The 12,253-nt window shown below is 45.7% G+C and overlaps 1 protein-coding gene across 2 annotated transcripts in view; it reads right to left on the bottom strand.

Moving 5' to 3' along the window:
* The window catches only part of DROSHA (drosha ribonuclease III), an 81,413-nt gene that overhangs the window by 17,143 nt on the left and 52,017 nt on the right, over positions 1-12,253 (bottom strand). For both annotated transcript variants that reach the window (XM_081918154.1, XM_081918155.1), the window contains exons 23-25: positions 5,057-5,127; positions 2,441-2,485; positions 375-532 (exon numbers count right to left, since the gene is read on the bottom strand). In XM_081918154.1, coding sequence (XP_081774280.1) covers positions 375-532; positions 2,441-2,485; positions 5,057-5,127 — 274 coding nt within the window. The remainder of the gene's footprint in view (positions 1-374; positions 533-2,440; positions 2,486-5,056; positions 5,128-12,253) is intronic.

Raw genomic sequence — 12,253 nt, 5'->3', positions numbered from 1 at the left:
TCAGAAAAGAACGCCTGAGATCCATTTTAAAACCACCAGCAAACTTTTCAATGCATTCTCCAGGCCTATTTTACAGTTTAATTTTCCGCATTTTAATTTTTGCCGGTTGCTGTAACTGTTCTCTCTGTTTCATACACCGTATTTATTCGGGCGCAATGCGCACCTGGGGGGGGGGGGCAAATTACGCCACAGAAATTAGAGCGTGCATGAGATTTGATGGCGCCAGTCAATACTTTTCTGGGGTTTCAAGGTTTTGAAAATTGAGGTGCGCCTTAAGATTTGATGGTGCATTAGATTTGTGTAAATATGGTACGTTCTAAAATGAAATAATCGTAAACTTTACTGGCAGTGGGGGGGGGGGGGGACAAACTCACAGGGTTAGGTGGTTAAATCCGACAGTTCTCAAAGTGAAAGCCCGTGCCAGGAGCCGAACGTGAGTGAAAATTACTCCGATGGCTTCCTCGAACTCGGTCAATTTCTGGAGCACAGGAGATGTCTCAATCAGCTGTCGGTCAGTATTGGACTCTTGCAGCTGTAAAGAAATATGAACAGCGTGAACTTAGAAGAAAGATTTAAGGCCCAATTTAGGAAGCTGGAGCTGACAAAATAATGAACACTGTGATTTTTACTTTGCATATTACTGAGGAGACATGGGGCCGAAACACAACAAAGCAGATTTTCAGTGGCTACTGAACATTACCTTAATAAAGCCTGGACCACAATTTTATTTTTTAACAGGTTGAAAGGCAGAAGATAAGCAAAAAGATCAACGGCACTAGGGCCTTTGAGCTCTCTGGCCTTTCCTGCGTACAGTCAACAATGTTATTTTTTATTAGCTTTTCTCAGTGGATTGATTACACCTTTTGCTATTTTAGTGATTTTTTTTATTTTAAAAAACTGGCCCTATTCATATTTTCTGTTGTCCCACAGTCCTGACAGCAATTGTATGCTGAGGATTAGCAGGAGAGAAACATAAATAATAATTTTTTAAAGAATAACTCTTGGTTCAAATGTTTCTTTTATATACAGTCGTACCTTAGATCTTGAATGCCTTGGCTCTCGAACGATCGAAACCCGGAAGTGAGTGTTCTGGTTTTCAAACAATTTTTGGAAGCTGAACGTCCGAGCTTCCTACAGCCAATCAGAAGCTGCACTTTGGTTTCCGAATGTTTAGGAAGTCGAACAGACGTCTGGAACGGATTCCGTTCAACTTCCAAGGTACGACTGTGTGTGTGTGTATAGCAAGTAACTTCAGTATTTCACTATCAACTCCTCCCCCTTCTTTCTCTAATTTAGTATTTTCAAATTAAATTATTTCAGCGAAAAGCTAGCAGGAACGCTTGCTAAATACAATGCTCATACTTTGGGGTTTTGCAGGAGCATAATTAACATTTTTGTCCCCGTTTGCTGAGAAGTAGCTTTTCTATGGGCATATCCCGAATACAGAGAATTCTTTCAGCCATCATTTAGATTGAGTTTTCGCAACGGGAAAAGGTAGAGGATTTCAACTTCTTTGTGGCCCTTTCACAACACTGATAAAGTCATATGTGGACCACCTGCACAGGTAGTTTAGAATGATGGGATTTCAGCATGAATCACTTACGGTACATGTTCATGCCACTCGTTCTCAGAAAAATACCAAAAGTACTATTCGTTTCTAATACTATTTTGAGTTGGAGGAAGAGAGACCACTGCCAGTGCTTACAGATTTCCTGGTGATCTCCATAATGTATGTGAAGGGGTCTGAGGCGTTCAAAAAATATAAAAAATACAAATACCATATGCATTTATTATTTAATGGTGTTGTTAAATTTGAGATGATGTCACCCTTGCCATTATGCTCAATGAATAGGCATTCTTCCCAGGAAGCTTACTGTCCAAAGCAAGGATGACTTCAAACTAGGGATCCCTGTGGATCATTCACTACTAGGGCTGCTGTCCAGGGAGAGAACTGGATCCCAGGTTCACCTGGGAGAGTCACTCCACATCCCAGAACGGTCCTGATGCTGAGAGGAATCAGGAAGTAAGAGGCCAACCACGTAATGCTACAAAGCTCCCATTTTTGTTGCACTCTTCCACTTGGGGAGATTTCCTAGCAAGGAAGACGGTCTGGTTATTTCCCCACCTTTTGCCACCAGACTATAAATCTGCCACTCACCTGTCCTGTGTCTGCCACCCACCTGCCAAATTACTGCCTGCCTGTTGCCTGAGGTACTCTGAAGTCCCTGCCCCCGCCCCTGAGCCCGAGCTCTCGACAGTTATTAGCCACAAAAGAAATTCACAAAGGCCATGTGCCTGCTAGCCGTTCAGAGATGTCAGCGCAGCTGAATGCCGCTAAAAAGGCATCCTTGGGAACGGGGGGGGGGGGGGGAGAGAGAGAGAGAGCAAGAAGAAGAAGAAAAGCACTCTGAAATTCCTTACGGAAAAGGGAGACACTTACTTGGAGAGGGTGCAGCGGATAATTAAGCCATACTTCCCGCAGGTCCTGCAAACATCGAGAGACGCTTTTAAAGCTCACGGGAGCCGTTTAACAAATTCCACATTGCTAAATAAAATGTCATTCTGCGAAGTACTGAAATGGGCTCAGATGCTGACTCTGCTTTTTTTTTTTTTGCGATTTCAATAGTGCCGGCAAGCTAATTTTTTTGAAAGCGGGCACTCTCTGCTTAAACTGCCTGTGGCGCATCCATTTAGTGCATATCCATTAGGTGGAAGGAGAAAACGAACACACACACAATTCTTGAACTATGTAACAGGTTACCTTCTCCCCCCCCTCACCTTTCCCCCCCTCCCTTTGCTTAAAAGTTTAGTAAAAAGGATAAGAACCCCGGCCTGAAAGGGGCATCTTACATCTGAAAGGGAGGGGAAACCTCAACACACAAAAGATAAACAAACCACATAATACAGTAGGAGTCTATTATACTCAAAGGGAGATGCATGCACAAAACCAATTATATCTTAACACTTATGTTTCAGGGCTGGGATGCATGCAGCTAAGTCAGTGAACAGCAGAAGCTGTGAGGCCTGGCAGGATCAGAGCCAGGATAGAGCAGTGGTGAATTTTTTTTAGTTGTTTAGTCGTGTCCGACTCTTCGTGACCCCATGGACCCAGAGCACTCCAGGCACTCCTGTCTTCCACTGCCTCCCGCAGTTTGGTCAAACTCATGTTAGTAGCTTCGAGAACACAAATTTCGAGAACAAAATTGTTAGGGGGCGCCAAATTTCAACACCTGGTGCTGCCTCAATACAGCTGTGTGCTTCCGACACTGGGATCTGCTGAAAACATCTTCTGCGTGTGAACCAGGAAGTGACCTCTCCAGGCAACTGAACAACTCTTATTTTCTTATATTTGTGCCTGCAATTTCTTGGGTGGCGCATGCGTGCTTTGTCCATTTCCCTCCCTCCCATCCCCTGGGCTCGGGCAACCCATGCTACACCACTGGGGTAGATGAGAAGAACTGCATGTATGTGTTGAGGAAGCTCAGGAAGGCCGGCTAGCTGAAGAGTCATGCCTCAGCTGATAATTCTCCTTCTCCGTGCCTTTTGCTTTTCACTTACAATCACTGTCATCTCCTCGACTTCCCCCACTCCTAGATACTTTCCTACTCCAAATGACCTTTAAGGTCCTTCACAGTTTGGGACCAGAATACTTCCCCCATTCAAGTATATCTATTTGGAATTGTAGATTTTCTCTGGAACCCTTTCTCTGAGCATTCCCACTGAGTTAGGGGAGGGCAGGGCCTTTTTCAGTGTTGGCTCCCTAGCTGTGGAATGCCTTCCCTAGAGACGCTCACCTTGAGCCTGCCTTGGTGTCATTCAGGTGCCACACAAAGGCCTTTTTATTTTCCCAGGCCCTTTAGCCTGTTTTTAGCCTCTGCAACATGGGTTCCTATGCTGTATTTATGTTGTTTTTACTGTCGCTGAATATTAAATAGCTTTATTTCTGGTTCTGATCCCACCCAACCCCGGTGATAACTCCATTATAGGGTAGCATTTAAATACTCTTCAGGGTTTTCCAAACTTGGCTTCCAAGCTGTTTTGGGACTACAACTCCCACCATCCCTGGGAGCTAAGGATGATGGGAATTGTAGTCCGACAGCAGCTGGAGACTCGAGTTCAGGAAACCCTGCTCTAACCAATTGAACGCATGACTGAATGGGTGTTTGCTGCAGCAAGCGGGGGAAAGAGGGATTGTAAAAGAAAAGCAGCGTGGGGCGGGGGGAGGGACCATAGCTGTCAAGTGTCCCTTATTTGAAGGGACAGTCCCTTATTCCAGTGCCATGTCCCGCTGCTGTCCCTTATTGATGGATGTCCCTTAAATGTCCCTTAAATGATGTCCCTTAAATTTCAAAGGAAGCAGCTCCTCTCCCTCCCTCCCTGCCGGCCAGGGAGGAGGGAGACTCCAACTGTGTTGCTTGGCTGTGTTGCTCACCCAATAAGAAGTCTAAGAACGACTAGGGGGTGGAGCTTTCATGCCTTGTGTGTGGCTAGTTAATGCAAGCTGAGGGGGGTTTTGAATGCTGGACACCATTTTGCTGCTGCAAACTTTGCAGTGCAAAGCCAGGCCGGGGAGCCATCTTAAGTTGAGGCTGCATAGGCCTTGTGGTGCATGTGATTCAGATTCTAATCAGTTGAACCTCTGGTTACAAAGTTGGTTGGACAGTGTTCTCGAAGCTACCAGCATAAGTTTGACCAGACTGCAGGAAGACAGGAAGACTGGAGTGCCTGGAACAGGTGAGGCCGCAGGTCCCTTATTTTCAAGGCTGCTGGTCCCTTATTTTCAAATCTGTAAGTTGACAGCTATGGAAGGGACAAACACTCCCTGCGCTGCTTCTGAAAACCACCCTGCGCATCCCTGTTTTGCAGCAGAGCACACTTAATGACAATTAAAAAAATAAATGTTGCTGCTATATAAAGCCAGGACGTTCTGAAAATAAGGAAGCCTTTCCGTTTTCCTTTGAAACACTCCCTTTAATGAACCACAGCATAACTCAAATTGATTCTGTAAGCAAGAGACGTGTCGGAAGGCGCAACGAGGCTATGGATAAAGTCATACCTTGCCGTTGAAAAGCAAGCGTCCAAAGAGCTGCTTGGCTTCCTCCAGGCTTCCCTCCAAGTAAACCGCCCCTGCGTGACAAAATTTGCCGTAAGATGCGCATTAACATTCAAGAGTTTGCCCGGAAACGCAAGCTGTGAGCCTGAGCCAGAAAGAAAAAAAATGCCTAGATGTTCTGGTGAGAGCAGGGGGACAGAATGAGATTATAATTATTATTTCTTGAATTTATATACCGCCCTATACCCAGAGGTATAGAGAGAGGATTTTTTTCCACTGCTGGCTTGAGCCTTGTCTACAGTCACCATACAAACCCTGACAGAATTATCCCCAATGGATTACCCCTCAAAAGAAAAAAGAAAAAAAGGTTCTTCATACCTGCTGCAAAGGGAATATTTAAACAGCTCGAAAAATAACCAAAGACTAACCATTTTTAGCCGATCCTCTCTATCTCATCTCTATCTGCTGTTCCCTCTATCTCACCTCCCTACTAAAAACCGTCCCCCTTAAGGAACAAAGAGATTTAGACTGACCCACCCACCCACACAAGAACGTACAGTGGTACCTCGGGTTAAGTACTTAATTCGTTCCAGAGGTCTGTTCTTAACCTGAAACTGTTCTTAACCTGAAGCACCACTTTAGCTAATGCAGCCTCCTGCTGCCGCCACGCGATTTCTGTTCTCATCCTGAAGCAAAGTTCTTAACCTGAGGTACTATTTCTGGGTTAGCGGAGCCTGTAACCTAAAGCGTCTGTAACCTGAAGCGTCTGTAACCCGAGGTACCACTGTACTTGAGTGCCACTTCCTAATTATTCAGTCCTGGTTTGTGAAAGTCTGCTGCTTTGCAACGACCCCTACAGATGCCAAACGAAACCGAAGCCAAACGAAACCCTTTGGTATGCTTGGGGCCGACGCTCCACCACACCCCACGTAGCATGATGCATAGGTAAAGGTAAAGGGACCCCTGACCATTAGGTCCAGTCGTGGCCAACTCTGGGTTTGCAGCGCTCATCTTGCTTTACTGGCCGAGGAAGCCAGCATACAACGTCCGGGTCATGTGGCCAGCATGACTAAGCCGCTTCTGGCGAACCAGAGCAGCACACGGAAACGCCGTTTACCTTCCCGCCGGAGTGGTACCTATTTATCTACTTGCACTTTGATGTGCTTTCAAACTGCTAGGTTGGCAGGAGCAGGGACCGAGCAACGGGAGCTCACTTCGTCACGGAGATTCAAACCGCTGACCTTCTGATCAGCAAGTCCTAGGCTCATGATGCATACAGATGACCAAAATTAAAATTAAAAAACCACACACACACACACAGACACGATGCCCTGGCTTCCCTTTGCCAAATAAATGGCAGCTAGCTCCTAGGAGAGACAGCCCTGCCCTTCCTTGTCCCAAAAGTGCTGGAATCAAACCCCTCTCCCCCCGTCCCGTTGATTTTTGTAAACGCTGAACATCAAAGCGTGTGTGAGAAGCGAAGCAGAGTTGGAAAGCACAGCTTCCCCCACCCACAACCCCCTTATCTTGATCTGACGAAACGCAATACAGCCCAAGGCAGAACCCAAAGAGCTAGAATCTATTTTCCAAGGCAAGGCAAAATGCATAAGGATGAGATTCAGGCGGTTCTGTTCTGCGTCATCCCATCGCTTGTGAGTTTTCTTTCTTTTCCCACCCCTCTTTCTCCTCCTCTCCCTTTTCCGCCAATTCCCTCTATCTCGTCTCCCTGCTGACTACCCGTCCCCTTGAGGAACAAAGGGATTTACACTGATATTACTGTTGCTGGTACCTTTCCCGGGAAAATCAGAGGCTCACTACGTCAGGTTCCTATTGGAAGACCGGACAAACACTAGAACATTAGCAGCGGCAAAGATTTTATCGGTGGTTGCAAGAACCAATCATCCCTATCTTTAAGTCTGAACAAAATGCTTGTTTAACCTGGAGGTAGGCTGTCTGAATTGTGCATTCCTTTGTAACGATTTGTTGGGTCTCTGGACCATAATAAAGATTGATTGATTGATTGATTGATTGACTGATTTAGACTAACAAGAGGTCCATAGAGCATCAAACTAGGAGGCCAAGACCAGAAGACGAGGACAGAGTGGATCCAGCTGCCGCTGCCATTATTACTTGCAAGGGCAAGGTGTTATGGAGACAGCCTCTTCCAAGACAGAGTGGGGGTACAGCAGCAGGCGCGGGGATAGCTGATGGGGTGCCCTCTGGGCATCATTGGGCTACAACTCTCATGATACCTGACCATGGGGCTACCTTGGTTGGGGCTGATGGGAACCTACCCAGACCCTGAGATCATCTTCTGAGGCCCTTCTTCATGTGCCTCCTCCTTGAGAGGTCCAGAAGAGGGTGGCAACATGAGACAGGGCCTTCTCTGCAGTGGCTCCCCGCCTGTGGAATGCTCTCCCCAGGGAAGTTCGCCTGGCGCCTTCATTATACACCTTTAGGCGCCAGGCAAAAACGTTCCTCTTCAACCAGGCCTTTGGTTGACATCCTATGAGGCTTTTTTGAAGGGGGAGCATTATCGGGTTGTTTTTATTGTGATTACGCATTTTGCAGTTTTACATCTTGATTTTATTCTGTGAACCGCCCTGAGACCTCCAGGTATAGGGCGGTATATAAACTCAATGAATAAATATAAAATTTAAAAATCGGACACCTCCTTGGAGAACACCATCATAGCTGTCATCATCAGACACAACGAGCCCCTTTAGGAAGGCAGCAAGCCAAAGTATCATTTATCAATTGGCATTTGAAATAGACAATAATAAGAGTACATTCATTTGTAAAAAAAAATATATACAACGGGATAGACAGGAAGTCCAAAGTGTTGGTATATATATAATTTTGGAATAGTTTTTTGTCCTTGTTTCTTTTCTTTAGCTTTGTATACACGCTGAAAATTATATTATAATAAGCCTTGTGATGTAATATGATAATGCTTACCGATGTAACATAAGAATGTTAATAAATAAATAAAACATATATATAATAAATATAAATTAGCATTCGCCATTTATCAATTAGCATTTCTCCACCCCCACCCCACTCCCTTCATTATTCTGACTGCTTTCGAATCCCGGGGTGTTCGCCCCCCCCTTTCCACTATTTTAGGAGTAATTAATCCATTCTGTTTCTCCTTTCCTTTGTTGGTGACCACGGTCCTCCCATTTCTCGACAACGCTGCAATGCTAATCTACCTCCCCCTCCTTGTGTGGCAGTCTTTCCTTCCTTGCACTTTATTAAACCGTCGCCCCGCAGTTAATAAAGCTGTCGTACTTAATGATTTTGCTATCTCTGATCGTTTTTCTTGTTTTGCTCTTATTGAAACATGGATTTCCCCATTAGATGATGCTACTCCTGTGGTTCCTTCATCCAATTCCTTCTTCATTTCCCCACTCGGCTTAACCAATTGGTTTTCAGCAGCGGATGTGATAGGGTTTTTATTTCTCCCCTCCCATTTGTCTGTTTCTTCTATACTTATACTTTTCTTTGTTTTTTTTAAAAAATGGCACAATTCGGCTTCCCCCCTTTCAATCTCCACTCTTTTTTCTCGTCTGCTGCCGACTCTCTTTCTCTAATCGTCAATACCTTTGATTCTCGCTGAATCACAGAATTGTGGAATTGGAAGGGACCCATAGGTCATCTAGCCCAACCCGCTGCAGTGGAGAAATCTCAACTAGATCATAATGACAGACGCTACCCCACCCCTCCTTCAAAAACTCCAAGGAAGGGAAGCCCACCATCTCTCTCTCGCAGGAGTCTGTTCCACTGCTGAACACTTGCCATCAGAAAGTTCTTCCTGATGTTTAGTCCGAATCTCCCTTATTGCAACTTGAAGCCATAGCTGTCAACTTACAGATTTGAAAATAAGGGACCAGCAGCCTCGAAAATAAGGGATCAGCAGCCAAGGGATTTTCAGAGCACAGGTATGTTCAACTTCTGAGCCCCTCCGAGCCAAAGGCAGAAAGCCCAGCCAGCAGCCAAACGAAGCCTCAAGGAAAACCACCGTCACCTCTCCGCTGGGAAGTGCTGAGCAAAAGCGAGTCCCCAGGCAACGCGGCCGATTTGATCAGCACAAAGCATGCAAGCTCCACCCCCCAGTTGTTCTTAGACTTCTTATTGGGTGAGCAACGCAGCCAAGCAACACAGTTGGAGTCTCCCTCCTCCCTGGCCGGCAGGGAGGGAGGGAGGGAGAGGAGCTGCTTCCTTTGAAACCCGGGAAATTTAAGGGACATCATCAATAAGGGACAGCAGCGGGACATGGCGCTGGGATAAGGGACTGTCCCGCCAAATAAGGGACGCTTGACAGCTATGCTTGAAGCCATTGGTTCGAGTCCTACCCTCCGGAGCAGGAGAAAGCAACCTTGCTCCATCCTCCACGTGACAGCCCTTTAGATATTTGAAGATGGATATCACTCCCTACTGAAAGTTCGATTTCCTTTTTTCTTTCTTTCTTTCTGCTGGCGTTCCAGAAGATTTTGTCCTCAACTCCCAGCTATGTATTTACTTCTGTCGGACTCCCTTACTCATTCCTTTAGTGTTCCTTCTTCAAGCCAGTAGCCTACAACTGTATTTTTCCACTCCTAGCTTCTCTTTCCCAGTTTAAGATCTCTGCCTGCCTTTCAGCTGTTTCTTAATGAACGATGCCTGCTCCTTTTCTGAAACTGAATTCATTTAAAACTGAATTTTTGATTCATCCTTTGAGTTCTGGCTCTCATCTTTCCTCTTTATTGGTTCTGTCTCTATTTCTCCTGAAGAAGTATGCACTGGAGGGTTCTTTTCGACTGATATTCCTTGTCTTTTTGCTAGAGCTAATTCTCACTGGTCCCAACATTTAAGCATCTCCCAGCATTCCTTTATTTCCATTGCTACTACAAATACCTTGCTTACTTCTCTTACCAGAAAACACTTGGTCATCCTTTCTCTTAACTTTGGCCACTCTCATTTATTTTAAATCCTGCAGCTCCTTTGCTTTTTACCAAGGGTTTTCATCACCTTCCTGGTCTAGCCCATAGCTGTCAACTGTCCCTTATTTGGCAGGAAAGTCCCTTATCCCAGCGCTGTGTCCCACTGCTGTCCCTTATTGATGATGTCTCTTAAATTTCCTGGGTTTCAAAGGAAGCAGCTCCTCCCCCTCCCTCCCTGCCGGCCAGGGAGGAGGGAGGCTCCAACTGTGTTGCTTGGCTGCGTTACTCACCCAATAAGGAGTCTAAGAACGACTGGGGGTGGAGCTTGCATGCCTTGTGCAGATCAAATCGGCCGCATTGCCTGGTGACTCACCTTTGCTCAGCGCTTCCCAGCGGAGAGGTGACGGTGGTTTTCCTTGCTGCATCCCCTTTGCTGAGTTGCTGCGCTGTGGGAACCACTGCTTGAGGCTTCATTTGGCTGCTGGCTGGGCTTTCTGCCTTTGGCTTGGAGGGGCTCAGACGTTGAACATACCTGTGCTCTGAAAATCCCTTATTTTGGCTGCTGATCCCTTATTTTCGAGGCTGCTGGTCCCTTATTTTCAAATCTGTAAGTTGACAGCTATGGTCTAGCCTAGGGCCTATAGGGAAATGGAAGCCAATTTAAACTTCTTTTCATGGATGTTTCCATGTACGGCTCCGTCTCATCTTCCTGCTTCTTGTTCCTCTATACTCTTCCTTGTTCTTTATGTTCTAAAGGCACTTTACTCCTCATCAAACCCAAAATCTCAGCAGTTTCTCCTCACCTACGCTGTTTTTCTCGTTATTCCAGATCGCTGCAACGCCATCCCTCTTGTTGCTAGAACATCTCCATCAGATGTCATTTTTTAAATAGCTTTTTGAGTCAGGCGTGCTAACCTCTGGTCTTTATCCATTAGTTAATCCCCTCCCCTGTCACAGTTTCCCTTCCTATTATGTTCCTCCTTCTATAATGTCCAAGAGACTGCAAGCCGGCAGACAGGGCCTACTTAATTCCTTATACCGAACAGCACTTAGCTTTAAAACCAGTTTGGAAGCCATTCCATTACTGCTACTCAGAATAACAAGAGCTTAAACAGAGGTCAGCAGAGCCCAAATCCAAATAAACATGCATTGGGCTTGTAACCTTAAATCCCACCAGCATAATTTAGTTTAATTTTGTTCAGTTTAGCTCATAAATGTTTTGATGACCTAGTATTTGTACTAAGTCAGAAGTCAGATGCAATTCCTCACAGTAGGAACCGGAGAACTGACTTGATGGATCACACCACAGTCATACTGGTCCATATTCTGTCTCAGGTTGGATTTTCTTTCCTGGCTTCATAAACCACAATTTATGTAGCTTGGGAATGAGCACCACGGCTGATTGCTCCTCCTTCATCTCCTCCCTTCTCTTTTCCAAGACGGGCACTGACTTCAACATTTCCAAGACCATATATCACCAGTCCTGAAAGACCTACATTGGCTCCCAGTACATTTCTGAGCACAATTCAAAGTGTTGGTGCTGACCTTTAAAGCCCTAAACCAGGGGTAGGCAAACTAAGGCCTGGGGGCCGGATCTGGCCCAATCGCCTTCTACATCCGGCCCACAGACAGTCCGGGAATCAGAGTGTTTTTATATGAGTAGAATGTGCCCATTTATTTAAAATGCATCTCTTTGTGGGGCTCCCCCCCCCAAAAAAATATAGCATAGCCCCCCACAAGGTCTGAGGGACAGTGGATCAGCCACTCAAAAAGTGTGCCTCAAAGGCCCAGTATACCTGAAGGAGCATCTCCACACCCATTGTTCAGCCCGGACACCGAGGTCCAGCTCCGAGGGCCTTCTAGCGGTTCCCTCACTGCTAGAAGTGAGGTAACAGGGAACCAGGCAGAGGGCCTTCTTGGTAGTGGTGCCCGCCCTATGAAATGCCCTCTCATCAGATGTCAAGGAAATAAACAACTATCTGATTTTTAGAAGACATCTGAAGGCAGCCCTGTTTAGGGAAGTTTTTAATGTTTGATATTTTATCGTGCTTTCAATATTCTGTTGGGAGCCATCCACAGCGGCTGGGGAAACCCAGCCAGATGGGCGGGGTATAAATAATAAATTATATTATTATTATTATTATTATTATTATTCATCCCTGGGATGTATTAAGGCTCTGTTACATCCAAACTGGGAAACTGGCTTAATGTCAGTCAACAAACTAGGCTGATAAGACGTGATCTGATTCTGTTGCACGAAGTGAGAAGCGCTTCGCCT

This window comes from Podarcis melisellensis, assembly GCF_964234715.1.
Source record: "Podarcis melisellensis genome assembly, chromosome: 7".
NCBI lineage: Eukaryota > Metazoa > Chordata > Lepidosauria > Squamata > Lacertidae > Podarcis > Podarcis melisellensis.
Note: the sequence above shows the minus strand (reverse complement) of the source record. Positions and strands in the feature narration are given on the sequence as shown.